The 19,402-nt window shown below is 57.7% G+C and overlaps 1 protein-coding gene across 2 annotated transcripts in view; it reads right to left on the bottom strand.

Annotated features, from left to right (window-relative positions):
* The window catches only part of PLEKHG2 (pleckstrin homology and RhoGEF domain containing G2), a 45,723-nt gene extending 26,758 nt beyond the window's left edge, over positions 1-18,965 (bottom strand). The window contains exons 1-4 of one of the 2 annotated variants that reach the window (XM_084612625.1): positions 18,822-18,957; positions 5,061-5,841; positions 4,716-4,789; positions 466-923 (exon numbers count right to left, since the gene is read on the bottom strand). In XM_084612625.1, coding sequence (XP_084468751.1) covers positions 466-923; positions 4,716-4,764 — 507 coding nt within the window. In that variant the 5' untranslated portion in view covers positions 4,765-4,789; positions 5,061-5,841; positions 18,822-18,957. Of the gene's footprint in view, positions 1-465; positions 924-4,715; positions 4,790-5,060; positions 5,842-18,821 lie in introns of both variants that reach the window. The other variant, XM_084612626.1, reaches the window with a different exon arrangement.
* Between the last annotated feature and the right edge of the window lie 437 nt (positions 18,966-19,402).

Genomic DNA, 19,402 nt, shown 5'->3' with positions numbered 1-19,402 from the left:
CTGGGGAAGTCACAAGCCCTCTTTATGACTCAGTTTCCCCACCCTTTGTCTGATTAGACAAGAAGCCCTTTGGGGCAGAGCCTGTCTGGGCAGCACCCGGCGCCATGAGGCCTCTATCTCGGGTGGGGCCTATAGCTGCTACTGGAAAATCAATGGCAATTCATATCGTCTCTTAATTATATGCATTAGCATGAAGAAACCCATAGCAAAATCAGGGCCCCATTAACTTGGGTGCTATACTTGCTCCCCACAGCGCCCCCTGCTGGGAGAGGCCAGGACTGGAGCAGCCGAGGGCTCCCCCACAGCCAGCGCCCCGCCGCACTCCCCACAGCGCCCCCTGCTGGGAGATCCCAGGACTGGAGCAGCCAGGGGCTCCCCCCGCAGCCAGTGCCCCACCCCGCTCCCCACAGCGCCCCCTGCTGGACGAGTCTGGGGCTGGAGTAGCCGGCCGCTCCCTTTGCTCACCTCCACGATGCTCCTCAGGTCCCGGACGTAAGCCTGCTCCGTCTCCACAATCTCCAGCACCACCCGGTCCAGTTGGGACAGCTTGACCCGCCGTTCCCTGGCTCTGGCAGGCCCGGGAGACCAGGCACCACCACGCTTGGCCCCCCCCGGGGGCCGCTCGGCCTCGGCCGACCCCTCCAGCAGCGCCACGGGGGTGAGGTCGAGGCTGATGTCGCTGCCGTTCTGCTGGGCGTCGGGGGGGTAGCCGGCGGGGCAGCCCCCGCCCAAGGCCCCGCTGCTGCCGAAGGCGCTCTGGCTGTCGGGCAGGGAGGCGGAGGAGGCAGAGGAGCTGAGGCTGACGGGCCGCTCGCCATCCGAGCACACCGTGTTGACCGAGGTGCAGCTGCCCGAGATGGTGGCGGCAGCCATACCGCCGGCGATCCCGCTCAGCGAGGACACGGAGGATGGTCTGGCGACCACTGGGGAGGGAAAGCGAGACGGACGGCTTAGCGGCGCCCACCCTGCTGGGAGATTCCCCATCCCGCAGCGCCCCCTGCTGGGAGAGGCTGGGACTGGAGTAGCCGGGAGTTCCCCTTACAGCCAAGGCTCCTGCCCCGCTCCCCACAGCACCCCTTACTGGGAGAAGCCAGGGCAGGAGTTCCTGGATTCGCCACCCTGCTCCTGGAGGGGAGTAGGGTCTACTAGTCAGAGCAGAGAGGTGAGTCTGGACTCCTGGGTTCCCCCCAACCCCGAGCTCTGTCCCTGGGTGACGTTGGGCAAGCCTCGCGCCCCCCACCCCATGCCTCAGTTTCTCCTTCTGTGTAAGAGGTACCATAACACCCACCTCCCTCACCACTGAGGGGCGCGCGCGTGAGGGTGGCTAAACTCATTCGTGCCTGCAGAGCTCCTCCGACGGGATACAACGGGGGAGCCAAAGGGCCACTGCATTGATGCCCAGGGCTGAGGCAGATTTCCCCATGCCTGCGAGCAGCGGCCACGGCTGGCGCATCAAGGGATCGATTCCTCCCCCCTCCACCTCTGTGGCTCTCCGGCCCAGCGTGGCTAGGAACGGCCATAGCTCTCTCTATTCAGCCTCTCTCAGGCTGAGTCTCCTGCACTAATAGGAGACAGGTGCACCCCACGAGCCGGGGGGGGTCCTTTCCAGTCCTACTGTCCCGCCGACCCAGACCCCGATAAGCTGGCTACATTGGATGACCCAGCACCCTCCCCTGCATCTTGCAAACTCCCCCATGCCCGCGATGAGCCATCGCCCTGGAGCTGCAACCACTTTGAGTTCAACACGCCACCCCCCACTCCGCCTCGTCACCTCCAATCCCTGCTCCGTGGGGTTTTGCCCCCATCCGACGTGGCGACGCCAGGGGGACCCGTCCCCAGCTGCACTTCACGCTCCCCCTGCCAGCCCCGGCTCCAAGAGCTTCCTCGCCCGCCTTGCACCTTCAAGGCTGTGGTTTGTGTTGCATTGTGGGAGGAGAGGCTTTGCACACACTGAGCTCAGCCGCTCAGGAAAAGGTTTGCACAAAAATACACATTAGAGACGGGGCCCTGGATTCAGACAGCCCCGGGGCAGCTCGGGGCTGGTCCTGTGGCATGAGCCCATGTCTCTCATCTCTCTTTATGTGTTATATACACGGATCCCTGTCTGCATGCACACCCCCACACACCCCCACCACTAAGCACACACCCCTGCGTGCGCCCACCCACCCACACCTCCGTGCTTGCACACACCTCAATGCACACAACTCTCTATGCACACCCCCCCTCCTGTGTGCACACATGCACACCCCTTGCACATGCGCACGCCCCCTCTGGGCATGCACACCCCACTGTACCCACACAGCCCTCTAGGCACCCCCGATGTGCCCCCCCAGACACACACACCATGCGTTTGTGCACAGATGAACTTTTCCCATGCACTCACCCACCACTCATGCACGCCCCTGGTGCACGCCCACGCCACCACGCACATATTACACAAGCCCACCACCGGTTAAGCACCCGGATGCACAAATGCCTCTATGCACACATCTCCCTGTACGTGTACACGGCCGCCCCAGCCACGCGCACACAATTCAAGGCCACTCCGTGCACGCACCCCCCACCCCTCCATGCACGCACACACGCGTCCCAACCCAGCACTGTGCCCATGCGCCGGTGAACAAACACCTCTCGGCATGCGCGGCCCCCCCTCTCCATGCACAGAGAACTATGGAGAATTACGCACACGCGCCCAGAGTGGATTTGAACAGCCGTGGGGAGTGGCACACAGACAGCAGTATAACAATACCTCCGCAGCGCTCATCATCGGCTGATCTCAGAGCGCTCCGTTCTACCGATGGAGAAACTGAGGCACAGAAAGGGGAAGGGACTTCCTCAAAGGCCCCCAGCAACAGAGCCGGGAATGGAGCCCGGGTCTCCCGAACACCAGTCCAGCGCACTATCCACAAGGCAACACTGCCTGCCATCTATGGTGGCACAAATATGCAGACCCTTCACCCTCCCTCATTGCCCATGCTCCAGGAGGGGTCAGTAGGAACACAACTCTGGCAGCAGGAGGCCTGGGGTCGGGGTCTGCTGGCCCCATGGACTCCAATGGAGCGACGCCCGTTGACACCAGCCGGGGATCTGGCCCCTCCTGACAGTTTACATCTCTCTGGCCTTTTCCGTTGCAGCCAGCGAGCAGGTGATTCAAAACGAGCAGCAGCCACAGAGCCAGAGAGAGGAACCGACTGCAAGCGACACTTCGGCGGAAGGAAGTGGAACCTGCACAGATCGCAGGAAACGGGCGGGACACCGGGGGGCGCCGGCACTGCCTGGCCATCTCCGTGCGCCCTGGCATCGTGCCTCAGTTTCCCCTTTAAAAGCCCCCACCCTGATTCTTTCCAATGGGGGGGGAGGGTCCAGCTTCAATGCAGACAGGTTGGATGGGGTTCTCTGCTTGTCTCTTGTCAGTTTCAACGGCAGGGGAAGGGTTAAATTCAATCCCTTAAAGGGCCCATCCACCCCCCCACCCACCAGGCTCCTCTTGCCAAGACTGCCAGGAATGCGGAAGCCCTTGTAGGACCTGTTTGCTTTTGTCTCCCCATTGGGGGCCTCCTCGATCCAACCGGCTGCATGAAGCCTGGACGTTTATTATTCTAACCCCGGCCCACCACTCACTGGAAGGGAGGCGGGTGGGACTGGCCGATGCCCGGCCCGGCATGGAGTCCATGACTCCAGCTTTGACCCTCCTGCCCCATCACTGCATCCCCAGTCGCCTCCTCCTCTGGCTGCCCCATTCGGGCCGGGATCCGCATCTTTGGGCCTGAGAGTCAGGCCCGCCCCCCCTCCCCCGCCCCAGTCACTGAGCTCTGGGCTGGGGTGTGGGGAGGTCGCTTTGATTCCCTTTGCTCTATGTGTTCTGGGTCCTGCCTGACCTCCAGTGTCAGGCAGAGCAGCCCCTGGGCTGCTCTAACTCACCCCCCATCCACCCGGAGCCCCTCTCTTCCTCATCTGAGCTAAGATTGGCTCCTTCCCTCTGCTGGGGTGGGTTACTCAGCTCTGAGAAGTGGGCTGCAGCCTGGGTGCAACGGAAAACCCCATCCGCTGCTGCCGTTATTATTCAGCTCTGTTTACGTAGGGCCACCCCTGAGCACGGGGATCTGCAGGCGCAGCTGGGAGACGCTCATCGTCCGAGTGAACAAAACACGGGGCAGGTCTCAAGAAGGGCTTTGAAGAAGGCGGGGGGTGGTAGTGGGTTAGGGATGGGGAGATTGTTCAGGGGCTGCTGGGAAGAGGGAATAAAAAAGAGCGTGGGAAGAAGAGAGACAAGGAGCCCGTGAAGCAACTCGCAATCACTGTGCCCCCATCTGACAGATGGGGAAACTGAGGCATGTGGAAGGGGGGGGCCCCGGGGATTTGCCCAAGGTCAGCCAGCAAATCAGTGGCAAAGCTGGGAATAAAACCCAGGAGTCCTGGCTCCCAGGCCCCCCCACTCTAACCCATTAAACCCCTCTCCCCTCCCACAGCTGGGAAAAGATCCCAGCAGTCCAAACTCCCAATCCGCCCACTCTAGCTACTAGACCTCACTCCCCTCCCACACCGGAGAATAGGACCCAGGAGTCCTGCCTCCCCTTCTCTGCTCTGTGCAGTAACCCATCCCGTCTGCGGGCGGAGCAGACCATCTCATCAGCCCGGGAGCTCTGCGTCCAGCCCCCACAGGAGAGGCTGCCCCTTGGAGGGGGTCACATCACGTGGGGGCCCCAGGCACCAACCTTGATTGCCTGCTTTCTTGTTGCTGCCCCGACGAGCTCCCTCAGGCATGGTGCTGTGGTCTCCGACGGACGTCCTGCACAGAGAGGGAGACAATACCGAGTCACACATCATCCTGGGCCACGTCCCCTGCAGACTGTTCTCCAGAGAAGGGCAGACATAGCATCTGTCTTTAAAAAGGGGACCAAATAGGACCAGGGGATTACAGACCAGCCAGCCTAACTCTGAAACCTGGGAAGATACCAGAACCAATTATTAAACAATTAATTTGCAAACACCTAGAGGATAACGGGGTGATAAGCAATAGCCAGCCTGGCTTTGTCAAGAGCAAATCATCCCAAACCCACCTAATTCCTTTCTTCGGCAGGGTCGCTGGCCGAGTGGGAAGCTGTAGACATGAAATCGCTTGATTCGACTAAGGCTTTTGACACAGTCCCGCATGACAGTCTCACAAGCAAATGGGGGAACCGTGGGTCTTCTCGATCAAATCGCTGTCCGGTGGGCGCACAACTGGTGGAAAGACCGACCTCAAAAAGGAGGAATCAACAGGTCACTGTCAAAGTGGGAGGGCGTAGTGGGTGCCACAGGGGTCAGTCCTGGGCCCGGCACTGGTCAATATTTTCCTCAGTGACTCGGATAATGGAGCGGAGAGTCCTGGTTATACAAGCTGCAGATGACACCAAGCTGGGAGGGGTGGTGCACACTTTGCAGGGCAGGATTAGAATTGAAAATGACCAGGACAAATCGGAGACTCGGTCTGAAATCTACAGGATGAACTTCAATAAAGACAAGCGCAAAGAACGTCACGTTGGAAGGAAAAATCAGATGGAAAATGGGGAATAACCGGCTAGGGGGTCGTGCTGCCGGAAAGGATCTGGGCGTTGGAGTGGATCACAAACTGAATATGAGTCAACAAGGAGAAGCAGTTGCAAAAAAAGCTAGCATCATTCTGGGTGTGTTAACAGGAGCGTCGTACGCAAGACACGGGAGGTCACTGTCCTGCGCGACTCAGCACCGGTGAGGCTACGGTGTCCAGTTCTGGGCGCCGCGCTTTAGGAGAGACGTGGGCAAATTGGAGAGAGGCCAGAGGAGAGCCACAAAAAGGATCCAAGGTTTAGCAAACCTGCCCTAGGAGGAGAGGTTAAAAAACGTGGGTAGATTTAGTCTGTGGGAAAGAAGGCTGAGGGGGGACCTGAGAACAATTAATACGTTAATTGGTGTTGTAAAGAGGACAGGGATCAGCTGTTCTCCACGTCCACTGGAGGCAGAACAAGATGCAATGGGCTTAATCTGCAGGGAGAGAGATTGAGGTGAGATATCAGGACAAACTTTCCAGCTCTCCGGGGAGTGAAGCTCTGGAACAGGCTCCCCAGAGAGGTCGTGGGATCCCGGTCACTGGAGGTTTTTAGGAACAGACTGGACAAACCCCTGTCGGGGCTGGTCTAGGTTTACATGGCCCTACCCCGGCGCAGGGGGCTGAACCTGATGACCTCCCAAAGTCCCTTCCAGTTGGACATTTCTCTGATACCGATTGGCTTGGACCCTGCTTAGCTTGCAAAACAAGTGCAGGGCCCCTCCCAGGCCTGGCAATAGGACCCAGGAGTCCTGATTCCCAGCCCTGTCTGCTCAAAGCACTAGACCCCACTCCCCGCCCAGAGCTGGGAACAAACCAGGAGTCTCACAACCGCTTTGCTCAAACCCACAGTCCACACTTGAGTAGAAACATTCAGGTTTGGATTGGATTTGATGATCTTCCTCGGGGGGAAGGGCCTGGGTCATTTACCAAATTTCAGTTGGATACCAGATTATTCTTCCCTCTCGCGCCTAACAGAAGCTCTCTGTAGGATGGTGGTTAAACATCCTCCATGCCCAACCCCAGAAGCGGCTGCATTTCAGCATCAGGTGAGCAAGCCCTGTACGAACAGCTGCCATGCCTCACCCCAGAGCGGGCTGCATCTCGGCACTGCACGGGGAAGGCCTGCATGAACAGCTGCCCACCCCAGAGGCGGCTTCATCTCGGCACTGCACGGGGAAGGCCTGCATGAACAGCTGCCCACCCCAGAGGGGGCTGCATCTCGGCACTGCACGGGGAAGGCCTGCATGAACAGCTGCCCACCCCAGAGGGGGCTGCATCTCGGCACTGCATGGAGAAAAACAACCCCGTGGGCACAACGGAAGCACGAGCCACTCAGTGCAAAATGCAGCGAGGCGCAGACCACTTTACGGACCCAGGGCAAGTGTCCCCCAGGCTCTGCCAACAGGACCAAGCCTCGTCTGACGCAAGCGGGGGAAGAACCCAAGGTGAATCCACGGCCTCACGGACACGGAGGCACCTTTCTGCTGCAGACTGGGACGTGCACTTGCCTGCGGGGGGCTGATCCTCGTGTCGCCCTTTCCCTGCACCGGTGCAAACGCAGCCTGGCTGAGCTGGGCGGCCTTTTGCTCTGCTGCAGATGTTGCTCCAGGGGCAGAGAGACAGGGAATCGGGCCCCTCTACGTGAGGCACAGCTGGGTCCCTCATGCCCGGTGCTCAGCCACTAACTGCCACTGCTACCAGGAAAGCTAGTTTAGCCAAGGAAGCAGTCTAGGCTGAGAACAAGGAGGGCATTAGCACTTCCCTTTGCCTCCCCGTGGAAGCATCATTAACCGCTGGTGCAAACTGTGCCGTGATGGTGCAACTCAGACCATGCAAACTGCATTGCGAGGTCCTGGTGCAATTCCCCCCTCGTGCAAACTGCATTGCACAGTGCTGGTGCAACCTACACGATGCAAACTGCACTGCACAGCATTGCTGCAAGTCCCCCTCGTGCAAATTGCACTATGCTGGTGCTGCTGGGGCAACCCTTCTTGTACAAAATGCACTGCAGCCTGTTGGTGCAACCCCCTCTCGTGCAAACAGCATGGTGTTGGTGCAACCCACACCGTGCAAATTCTGCTGCAACGTGCTGGGGCAATCCCTCCTCGTGCAAACTGTGCCGTGTGGGGTGGACGCCAACTCCCCCTCGTGCAAACTGGTGTGAACAGCGGCTTGCACCCTCCCAGCTTCCTAGGGGCAGACTGTGGGAGCTCATCGGAGGGGGCAGAGGCCCGTCAGGAACCGGCCTGCCACAAGGACTCTCACGCCTCCATGCCAATCAGCCGGGCCGCCGTCTGGCGGGGTTGGAACCAGGTCAGGATTGCCTGGCTGCCAGCCCCTGCGGAGGAGTGCATCACAATCATATCAAGCAGCCCTTCCGCCCTGCCACCCCCCCCGCATCCTTCCCACTTTCCTGGGGCTGCAAGAAGCTGGCGAAAGCTGGCACCGTTCATGCCTGCTGCCTGCCGGGCGGGCCTACGGCTTTAATTCCTGCTTCCCCCTATTCATCTCCATGGACCGGGACACAATCAACACAGGCCGGCAACACAATGCAGCCTATTCTGAGCCCAGCGACTTCAGCCCGACCAAAGCACTTCAAGCCTCAGGAGTTTCAACAATTATGCGTCACCTGCCACGGCCAGGAGCAACAGGTGCCCCCAATGCCCCGGCGATGGCTGGGAATTGATTAGGCAAGATACACCCCAATGACCCCAATGATCTTCATAAATGATCTGGAGGATGGTGTGGATTGCACTCTCAGCAAATTTGCGGATGATACTAAACTGGGAGGAGTGGTAGATACGCTGGAGGGGAGGGATAGGATACAGAAGGACCTAGACCAATTGGAAGATTGGGCCAAAAGGAATCTGATGAGGTTCAATAAGGATAAGTGCAGGGTCCTGCACTTAGGACGGAAGAACCCAATGCACAGCTACAGACTAGGGACCGAATGGCTCGGCAGCAGTTCTGCGGAAAAGGACCTAGGGGTGACAGTGGACGAGAAGCTGGATATGAGTCAGCAGTGTGCCCTTGTTGGCAAGAAGGCCAATGGCATTTTGGGATGTATAAGTAGGGGCATAGCGAGCAGATCGAGGGACGTGATCGTTCCCCTCTATTCGACATTGGTGAGGCCTCATCTGGAGTACTGTGTCCAGTTTTGGGCCCCACACTACAAGGATGTGGATAAATTGGAGAGAGTCCAGCGAAGGGCAACAAAAATGATTAGGGGACTGGAACACATGAGTTATGAGGAGAGGCTGAGGGAGCTGGGATTGTTTAGCCTGCAGAAGAGAAGAATGAGGGGGGATTTGATAGCTGCTTTCAACTACCTGAAAGGGGGTTCCAAAGAGGATGGCTCTAGGCTGTTCTCAATGGTAGCAGATGACAGAACGAGGAGTAATGGTCTCAAGTTGCAGTGGGGGAGGTTTAGATTGGATATTAGGAAAAACTTTTTCACTAAGAGGGTGGTGAAACACTGGAATGCGTTACCTAGGGAGGTGGTAGAATCTCCTTCCTTAGAGGTTTTTAAGGTCAGGCTTGACAAAGCCCTGGCTGGGATGATTTAACTGGGAATTGGTCCTGCTTTGAGCAGGGGGTTGGACTAGATGACCTCCTGAGGTCCCTTCCAACCCTGATATTCTATGATTCTATGACCCAAACCCCAGAAACCCTCTGACCAATTGTGCAGCTGAGATCATGGCCCCCATCAGGCAGGCTGCAGCAGAGGGTCAGGTCTGGGGTTACAGGTGGAGCAACTATTAGGTATATTACGGTAGCACCTAGAGGTCCCAGCTAAGATTGGGGCCCCACCGTGCGGGGTGCTGCACAAAGCCAGAGCCAGCCCCGACCCAAAGAACTTCCGGTCCGATCCCCTTCGGAAGCGGAATAAGCTGACTCGGAAAAAGGGACTTCACTTGGTGCATGGGGAGCTACTGTGTTTTTAGTTCACACCCTACCTTAATCCGGAGTAACTTCCCCACCCCATGGGGAAACTGAGGCCCAAAGAGACACGAAGGGCCCTAGATCCCATAGCGAGTCTGTGGCAGCGCCAGGAATACAACCCAGATCTCTTCAAGCCCAGCCCAGTGCAGTAACCAGAAAACCAACCTGATGGGGAGTCCCGTCTGCCTCAGTTTCCCCACCTATACAGGGAGCAGGAGGATCCTTCCCTGTTTCCCACGGCCGTTGTGAGGAGGGCAATTGCGATCCCTAGCGCTTTTCATCATAGAACCGTCGGGCTGGAAGGGACCCCGAGAGGTGATCGCGTCCAGCCCCCTGCGCTGAGGCCGGACCGAGTTAACCTAGACCAGCCCTGACAGGGGTTTTTCCAGCTGTTCTTAAAAGCCTCCAGTGACGGGGATCCCACAACCTCCCTTGGACGCCTGTTCCAGAGCTTCATTCCCCGGAGGGTTCTGAGTTCTCCCCAGTGCCCAGCACAGCAGTGTGGTTGCCTCCCTGTTAACTCCCGTTAGCAGTCACGTTTCAAAAGAACTTTACTAAGGAGGTCAGCACCATTAGCCGCATTTGGGTAAATTGAGGCACGGAGGGGCCAGTGACTTTCCCAAAGTCACCCAGCGGAAAACACAACCCAGGTTTCCTGTGTCCCAGTCTAGCACTCGATCCACTAGGCCACGCTGCGCCTAGCACGACCCGCAACTCCTGATCAGGGTGGTACCACAAGACAAACAGCAACAGGAGAAGCAAGGGGGTTCAACGACCCAGGGAAGGGCGTGAGGCCCAGCTGCCTGCCAGCAGGGCGGCGGTGGAGGGGATGCCTGCTCTGTGCACAGAAACCGGGGTGGGTTTACACTCACTCCCAGCAGTTCCCTCGGGTCGGGTGCCAGAGTCGCATTCCTGAGCTAATTCCTTTTTCCAGATTCCCCCACCCAAATCCCCAGGCTTAAAACAGAAAGAGTGGGGGGAAATATCCCCTAATAAGGTCAAATGGGACACCCTCCATGGGCCACGTTCTTTCTGCCAGCGGCAGGCTTTGGAGTGGGAATCCAGTCACTGCCGCGTGCTCACTCCGGATTTCCGCTGGAGCGGCCGAGAGCAAACTTGGGCTTGGCTGGGAATCGGTTCTTGGGTCTTTGGTTTTCACGGACACCTTGGTCCTGGTTCTCAGTCATGCTCAGGTCCCCTTGTGAGGCTCTCCCACCCACAGGGGGCCTCCCTGGTCTGCCGGGAACTGGTGTAAGGGCCCTGCTCACAGCCCCGGAAGTAGGGGTCGATCAGGGCCGGAGCGCTCTGCACTGTGACTATTCTCTGCTCCCCAGGGCCCAGAAGGGGTGCAACATGCGTTAGAGCAGCCCTGAGGCTGCACCAAGTGGACCAGAAAGGGCTCAAAATACAGGGAATGCAAAGGGGGCCCAAAGGAATCCTGTCATCCTTGCTTCAGGCTCCTAGGAGCTGCCTCCTATGGGCCCTGGGGGGCAAAGAACAGCCACAGCGCAGCGCTCTGGCCACGCCCCGAAGCTAAAACTGCATCTCTCTGGATATTGTACAGCACCTGCCATATTGTCACAGCTCCACTGTCAATGACAGTGACAAAGACGAAGCAAAACCCGTCCTCCCTATTGTTCCAAACAAAGAAACCCCAAGAGGAAGGATCGAATGCATAAAAAGAAGAGGGTGTGGTGTGTGAAGATATTTGGTGCTTCCCATAAGGCCCTAGCTTCTGGAGTCATGGGATTTCTAATAAATCTAGCTTGCTTGAGTTTCTAGCCGTCATGTTTTCCGAGAAATCCTTGGAAACATGGACTGAGCATGACCCTAAGGATTACATAAACCAGAAGGGAAGTAAAAAGAACCCCAACGTTATTGTTAGTTGGTGTTTCTACTTCTTTTACGAGGATCATTTGTCAGCCCCCAACCTAGACAGCCAGTGAGCTAGTTTTTATCTGGTCCCTAGATTTGTCCAGGTTGGGTGGCCCAACAGAAGTTAAAGATCCCACCGAGGAAGTGCTCTGCATCACTGGGACGCCCTCCCATCATCCCAAGGTGCAGTGCCCAGGCAAGGGGCTGTAACACAGCTATCATATTAAATATCAGATCAGAGTCCCCATGACATGTCTCCATGGCCCCGAACTGAACATCCTCAGAATCCGTGACAGGTTTCAGAGCAGCCACCGTGTTAGTCTGTATCCGCAAAAAGAACAGGAGGATTTGTGGCACCTTAGAGACGGACACATTTATTAGAGCATAAGCTTTCCACGTCATCAGATGCATAGAATGGAACATCCAGTACGAAGATGTGTATCTACATACAGAGAAGGTGGGAGTTGCCATACAAACTGTAAGAGGCTAATTAATTACGATGAGCTGTTATCAGCCGGCGAAAAAAACTCTCTACGCAAAAGAATAAATGGACACAAATCTGACATCAGGAATCATAACGTTCAAAAACCGGTAGGAGAACACGTCAACCTCCCTGGCCACTCAGTAACAGACTTAAGGGTGGCGATTCTGCAACAGAAAAGCTTCAAAAACAGACTCCAACGAGAAACTGCTGAGCTTGAATTAATATGCAAACTAGATACCATTAACTTGGGCTTGAATAGAGACTGGGAGTGGCTGGGTCATTACACATATTGAATCGATTTCCCCATGTTAAGTATCCTCACACCTTGCCAACTCTCAAAATGGGCCATCTTGATTATCACTACAAAAGTTTTTTTCTCCTGCTGATAATAGCTCATCTTAATTAATTAGCCTCTGACAGTTTGTATGGCAACCTCCACCTTCTCTGTATGTAGATATATGTCTTCTTACTATACGTTCCATGCTATGCATCCGATGAAGTGAGCTGTAACCCACGAAAGCTTATGCTCTAAAAAATTTGTTAGTCTCTAAGGTGCCACAAGTCCTCCTGTTCTCTGAAGTCATGATTCCTTGGAATTTCGTTCTGATGCAGAGCGAAGTTTTTCCCCCCAAAAATGTCGCAATTTCCCACAAAATAGAAATCTCGGGGGCCTAACCCACTCTAAAAGCAGATCAGACCTGACAGCCAATCCTGCTCCTGCTTTAACCACTCCCCTCCCAGAGTCAGGATAAGAACCAGGATAAGGAGTCCTGACCCTGCTCTATCCACTAGATCCCCCTCTCCTCCTGGGAGACGGGCCTAGAACCCAGGTGTCCTGCCGCCCAGTTCCACCCCTTCCACCATCACAACCCCCATCCTCTATCTAACCGGCCTGTGACCTCCCCCACCCCTCCCCAGTCTGCCACAAGCTGACCTCCCTGTGCAGGCATGTCCATACTGCAGAAGCAGCTGGGAGCCTTGGTTCACAGGAGTTGCCCGGACTAGAATCAGACAGGGGATTTCCGGGTTCACAATTATCCCTTTCAGAGCCAACGAGCTGGAAAGCACCCACAGACCCAGCCGTGCCTACGGGGTTCTTATTCCAGGTAGGATCTTAGCACCCAGAGGCCTCGCAGAACACAGGGCCCCGTGGCACCCAGGGCTGCACAGACAAAGTGGAGAGCTATCCAGCCTAAGCAGACAAAGGACACACTAGAGATTTGCCCAGCTGGCAGATTGTGTTTGTATCACCACCGAGATCGGGGCCCCAGTGTGCTAGGAGCTGCACAACATGGCGCCAGAGACAGACCCTCTCCCAAAGAGCTTCCAGGCTAAATAACCAAGACAGACAAAGGACGGGAGGGAAAAGGAAGAGACCAGCGGCTGTATCAAAATACCTCAGGTCTCCTGGGTCCTATCCTCTGGTTGATCCACTCAAGCTCATTCGAACTCAATCCTCCCAGTCCCTCAGTTGTGTTGGGTCTTATAGTATTATCCCAGTTTTACTGCTGGGAAACTGAGGCACAGAGCGGTGATTCATCCAGCAAGGACCTGCCCACCAGGAAACACGTGAGACCCCACGACTGGGAAGGAAGCAGAGAATATCCATGCCTGCTCCTTCTCTGCCCCCAGTGCCCACAACTGAGCCAGGCCGTGATCCCCAGCATGTCCTGCCTCACGTCTGCGCAGCGCCTAGCACCGTGCGGTCTTGCTCAGAGCTTCTACCCACTGCCATAACATATGTCACATCCACACACCCTATAGCACCTCATCACTTTCTGGCAGCCCCGTGTAACCGCCGGCGAGGAAGAAAAGGTCCGGCTGTCATTTAGCGACGCTTCCAGAGCGTGCCCCGCTCTGGACGCAAAGGGTTCTGGGATGGCGAACACTGGGGCGTGGGATCAAACACAAACTGGGCAGGGTGCCCAAAATTACCAAACACATGCAATGCACAGACATGCCCTGAACCGAGAGGGCAGGAAAAAGGGGGAAAACTTTCACTCCCAGAGGTTTGCATCCCATGATCCTCTCAAAGGGCTTCCATCGGGCCAGGGTTGTTTTACACACACACACACACACACACGGCAGTGTAAGCGCAGGGACCGGGAGTGACTCCCCCAGCGCCGCAAAGAAAAATCGGTGGCAGAATCAGGAAATGGGAACCAGGACTCCTGGTTCCCAATCGCAGCCACTAGATCCCACTCTCCTCACAGAGCCGTGCAAAGAACCCAGGTGTCCTGACACCCACGCTCACCCTTGCTCTCACCACTAGACCACACGTCCCTGGGAGACACAGGAAGGAAAGTCAGCTCTGTTGACATGCAGCCCTGTGCTCTAACCACTAGGCATCACCCCTTCCCACAGCTTGGGAGCGACCTGAGACCTCCTGACGGCCCATCTCCTGCTCTCACCACTAGACCCCACTCCCCTTGGAGATGGAACTCGGGACTCCTGACTCTGAGTCCCGTACTCTTACCACTAGACCACTCCACCAAGGCAGCCCACGGACCGACGCGAAGCGCAGATCTGGTTGGGTCGGAACCACCCTGCCTCCCAGCTTGGTACGTTTGCCTTCATTCCTAATCATTGCGCCACCCAGCAGCTGGTGCACAACAGTCGCCGCACTCCACCCCAGAGGTGGCTGCTTTCCAGCAGCTGCACACACGAAGGCAAAAATCCCTTGACGTCACGCAGAGGCCGGGGTTTTGGCTGCCGTCAGCAGAAGCCAGGTCAGAACCGGGCTGGTGGGGTTTGGCCAGCAAAGCACTTTGGCATGCTCCAACAGAAGGAACCGGATTCTGCTCCTGGAAGACGCTGGCAAACTGCATGTTGGCTGCCTCCACCGGAGGATAACAACCTACTAGAGCCGCCAGCTGCGAGTTAGTCCTTTTGCTTTAGCAACGGAGATCTGGCGCGTTGAAGGCCCTGGGTTCAAGTCCTCCGGCTGCAAGTCTAGCGGCCTCCCTCCACCCCCGACGTGGGTCAACTCCACCAGTGTGACTCCAGATTGTCATCTGAAGTGTCCCAAACCTAACCCCACCAAGGGCTTTCAGGGTCCGAATCTGCTCCCTGGGAGAGTCTGTCCCAGAACGGACAAATGCGAACGACCTCCGCTCGTGAAGAGACCTTCCTCCGCGCGGACTGGCCTGGGCGGATACAGACAGACAAAGCGAGGGCAGAGTTGAGCTTCCCTTCCTTCCTTCCTTCCTTCCATCCACGTCTGTGGCTCCTGCTGTGGTGGCCAAGCCTGACCTCAGATGAACTCTCTTGCTCCAGCCCCGAGGGTCGCTGGGGGTCTGGCCAGCAGCATGTGCACACTCTGCAAGAAGCCAAACCAACGGCCACGGGGGGAACCAGGCTGGCGTCAGTCTTCGGAGAGTGGATCTTCAGGGCAAGTTACTCCTGCCTGCCCTAAGCGTGCTGTGCCAGCCATGGGCACCTGACCCAGACTAGCGCCCCATGCCAGGGCCATCTAACCCAGCCCAGCGGTCACCCAACCCAGCCCAGTGACCGCATCCAGGACAGATCGCCCTGTCCCCATGCCCAGGGCCCCTCAGCCCGCCACCCCAGGGTCATCCCATCCAGCACCTTGCACCCAGGAGCCTTCCAACAGTCTCCCAACATCTCAGTGCCCCACGCTTGGGGGCCCCCCCCAAAGGTTTTCTGGGTCTACACTGCCCATTTGCTTGCTTTAATGATTTAAATACCAGGGAACAAGACAGACAGAGAGACGCGGTGAGACAGATTTTTCCGCACTGCTCCTGGACCCTGTTGAAAACTAGCTTCCTTCCAAGAATGGTAGCTCTTGGCACCGCTAAACCCAACGGTTAACAGCCGGCTCGGCCGTTGCCAGCTGGTTCTCTCTCTCTCACCCCCTGCTGGGACTGGCATCGCCACCCTGGCCCAGCCCGGAGTTAAAGGCATCGATTTTAAGGCATCTGAAGGAGAGGGGCCGATTTTACAGGGAGCAGTGGAGAGCGAGACGGGAATACTGCATCCCGTTTTGGAGTCCCCGTTTTAGAAAGGACAATGCCAAAACCTGGGATGGGTGCAAAGAAGAGCTGCTGAAAGGTTCCAGGTCTGGAAAACCTGCCTCCCGGTCAGGGGTTGAAGGAGATCGGGCGAATGTATCCAAGGGACGGTTAAGAAGGGGCTTGGTCCTGGTCTGGAAGCAGTTCCACAGCGAGTTCGGATACCCGGGAGCGATTAAATTCGACAGACAAAAGAAGAACGGGATCAAACAGCTGAGACCACAAGCGAGACACATTCGGACGGGGATGCAAATAAGGCGCCCGTTTTGAACAGGGAGGGGGACTGACCCAGGGCCGCGGTGGGCTCTCCATCACTTGGAGTCTAAGCGGAGATGGGATGTCTCGCTAAAAGAGATGCTCTTGCTCGACTATCAGATAGGGGCTGGACGCAGGACGCCCTGGGTGGGGTTCTCTGGCGTGGAAAGGGGCAGATTGGATGGTCCCTTCTGGCCATAAGATCTCTGAATGATGTGGCCTGACCTCGAGCCTATCACAGGATGACGAGTTGGCCCCTGTAGACACGGCCCCCTCCAGGCAGGGCACCAGCCAGGGTTGAATCCAGCCCTTCTGCTACGTGTGCAAAGGGACCAGGACAAACCCCTTCCTTGACAGGGATCCTTCCATTCCCAAAAGCAAGGGTGGCCAGGCCAGGCCAGGCCAGGCATCCTCCTCCGGGAAACGTGCAATTTGCTGGCTTGCACGGACTCAGGAGGACACAGGAATCTACTCCCATTCCTGTCCTAAGACGCTGTGGTGGTGACACTGCTCGCCAGCTGCTCGGTTGCATCCCAGAGGGGGCTGCATTACAGTGGCAGGTGAAGCAAATCCTGTCTAGAGTGGGAAGGCCCAGGTTCTCAGTTCCCCTGTCCCTGTGGTAGAAACAGGGATGGGGGGGGGCTTTAAGTCCTCTTGGCACCTCGTTGCCTGGTCCCCGATGTCAGCTAGAGCAGCCTCAGAGCTGAGCAGAGCTGCTCTAACTCACAATTCATCTCTCTATGAGCCCAGGGGGCAGAGCATAGCCACAACACAGTATGCTCTGGCCACACCCCTGACCCATCCCCCATGGACCCTGGGGGGCAGAGAATAGCCAAAGAACAGGGGGCCTCCAATTACCCCCTATGCTGGGGGGGCGGGGGGGGGGGGCGAAAGCAGGGCCCTAACTCCAACTGCACTCCCGCCAGGGAGCCAGCCACGCAGTGGGAGATTCATCTCTAGGTTCTGTCCTGTGGCAGGAGCTAGGGGTGCGCGTGGGGTGCTGCCCCCTGACGGATGGAACTGGAACTGCTCCGCTGCAGGTCAGAGCCCCCTATGCGGCCAGCAGCCACTGGAGATTCCCCTTGAGCTCAAGTGGCCGGGACCTGCGTTCTTTCTCATCTTCCTCCCCCATCCCAACTTCAACTCTGACCCACACGTGTGGGGCAGAAATTCAACCTCTCGGCTGGAGCTGGCCAATCCAGGGCCGGGGGGCATGGCTAGGGATGTCACCCCAGAACAGGGGGCGCCTAGGCAGCACTGTCCAAATGCCTCTAGCCTATTAGGAAAGGCCCCGGGGCATTACCCTTTTCTGCGCCCCCCCCCGCCCCTCACTCCAGACTGCTTCCTCCTCCTCCGGGCTGGGCCCCGCCCCAGTGCCCCGTTCCCATTGTCCCGGGTGCTGCACGGTTGGTGAAACCCAGCTCAGCTGCCCTGCCCCATGGATGGATACAATACAATGCAGAACTCAGATGGGGGGGTCCACTTCCCAGCCACCCCATATAACCTCGACCCTACACAGAATCCTCCCCTCCCCCACTGCCCTGCAACAAAAATCTCCCCTCACCCCCGCCCCGAGACCACACACACCCTATGCGACCCCCCCTTCCTTGATTTAGACCCTCTCCCCTGCAAGCCCCAATTACCTCCAACACCCACACAGCCCTCCCCCCCCCAGCGCGGCATTCAAAACCACCCTGCCACAGACCCCCCCCCTCCCCCAGATATCCCAGAGCCGATTTCCCACTCCCGTACACAGTCCCCTCCCCCCACCCCCAAGAGATTCCCTCTAGATCTCTTAGAGGAAATCCCCCTCCCCCTCAGTACGACCCACCCCAGCAAGGATCCCCCTAGATATCCCAGAGCAGATCCCCCCACCAAGGCCCCCCCCTAGATTTCCCAGACCAGATCCCCCCTCTCCAGTCAGGGACACCCCCCTCCCAGATTTCCCAGAGCAGATCCCCCCTCTCCAGTCAGGGACACCCCCCTCCCAGATTTCCCAGAGCAGATCTCCACTCCCCAGTCAGGGACACCCCCCTCCCAGATTTCCCAGAGCGGATCCCCCCTCTCCAGTCAGGGACACCCCCCTCCCAGATTTCCCAGAGCAGATCCCCCCTCTCCAGTCAGGGACACCCCCCTCCCAGATTTCCCAGAGCAGATCCCCCCTCTCCAGTCAGGGACACCCCCCTCCCAGATTTCCCAGAGCAGATCCCCCCTCCCCAGCACGCAGCCCCTCCGGCCAGGGACTCTCCCCCGATCCCCACTCCCCTGGAGCCGGGCTCGGGCACCCCACTCCCGCAGCTCCGGCACACAAAGGCAGCCCCTGTTCCTGCCCCCCTGAGCCGAGAAACTTTCCCGAGCCCCGTCTCTGTGTGTGTGTGTCTCTGTCTGTGTGTGTGTGTGTCTCTGTGTGTCTCTGTCTGTGTGTTTGTGTCTGTGTGTGTGTGTCTCTCTCTGTGTGTGTCTCTGTGTGTCTGTGTGTGTGTGTGTGTCTCTGTGTGTGTGTCTCTGTGTGTGTGTGTGTCTGTGTGTGTGTGTGTGTCTCTGTCTCTGTGTGTCTGTGTCTCTGTGTGTGTGTGTCTGTGTGTGTCTCTGTCTCTGTGTGTGTGTGTGTGTCTCTGTGTGTGTGTGTCACGCTTTCCAGCGGGCGCCCCCCAGCCGGACTCACCTCCCAGGCTGTGCGGCGGCGCAGGGCGCGGCGCTCCCGGAGCCCGGGCGGGCTCGGATCCCGGCTCAGAGCGCGGCGGGCGCCCGGCCCAGCCCGTCAGCGGCGCCGGGGGCCGCGGGAACGGCCATGCGGACGGGCCGCCAGGGTGTGCGAGCGAGGGGCGGCCCCGGCCCGGGCCGTGCGAGGGGGGGGGGCTGCGCGCGCACAGCGACAGCGGGGGGGGGTGTGCAGCGAACAAATCCGTGGGTGTGAGTGTGCAGCTAACCTCGGCTTTGTATGTGTAGCTGCAGATCTGTGTGTGTGTAACCACAGCTCTGTGTGTGTGTGTGTAACTACAGACCTGTGTGTGTGTAACTACAGACCTGTGTGTGTGTGTGTAACTACAGATCTCTGTGTGTGTGTAACCACAGCTCTGTGTGTGTGTGTGTAACCACAGCTCTGTGTGTGTGTGTGTAACTACAGACCTGTGTGTGTGTGTAACCACAGCTCTGTGTGTGTGTGTGTGTGTAACTACAGACCTGTGTGTGTAACCACAGCTCTGTGTGTGTGTGTGTGTGTAACTACAGACCTGTGTGTGTGTA

The sequence above is a fragment of the Lepidochelys olivacea genome, assembly GCF_965140295.1.
Source record: "Lepidochelys olivacea isolate rLepOli2 genome assembly, chromosome: 23".
Lineage (NCBI taxonomy): Eukaryota > Metazoa > Chordata > Testudines > Cheloniidae > Lepidochelys > Lepidochelys olivacea.
This window is presented reverse-complemented; position numbering and strand designations above follow the sequence as displayed.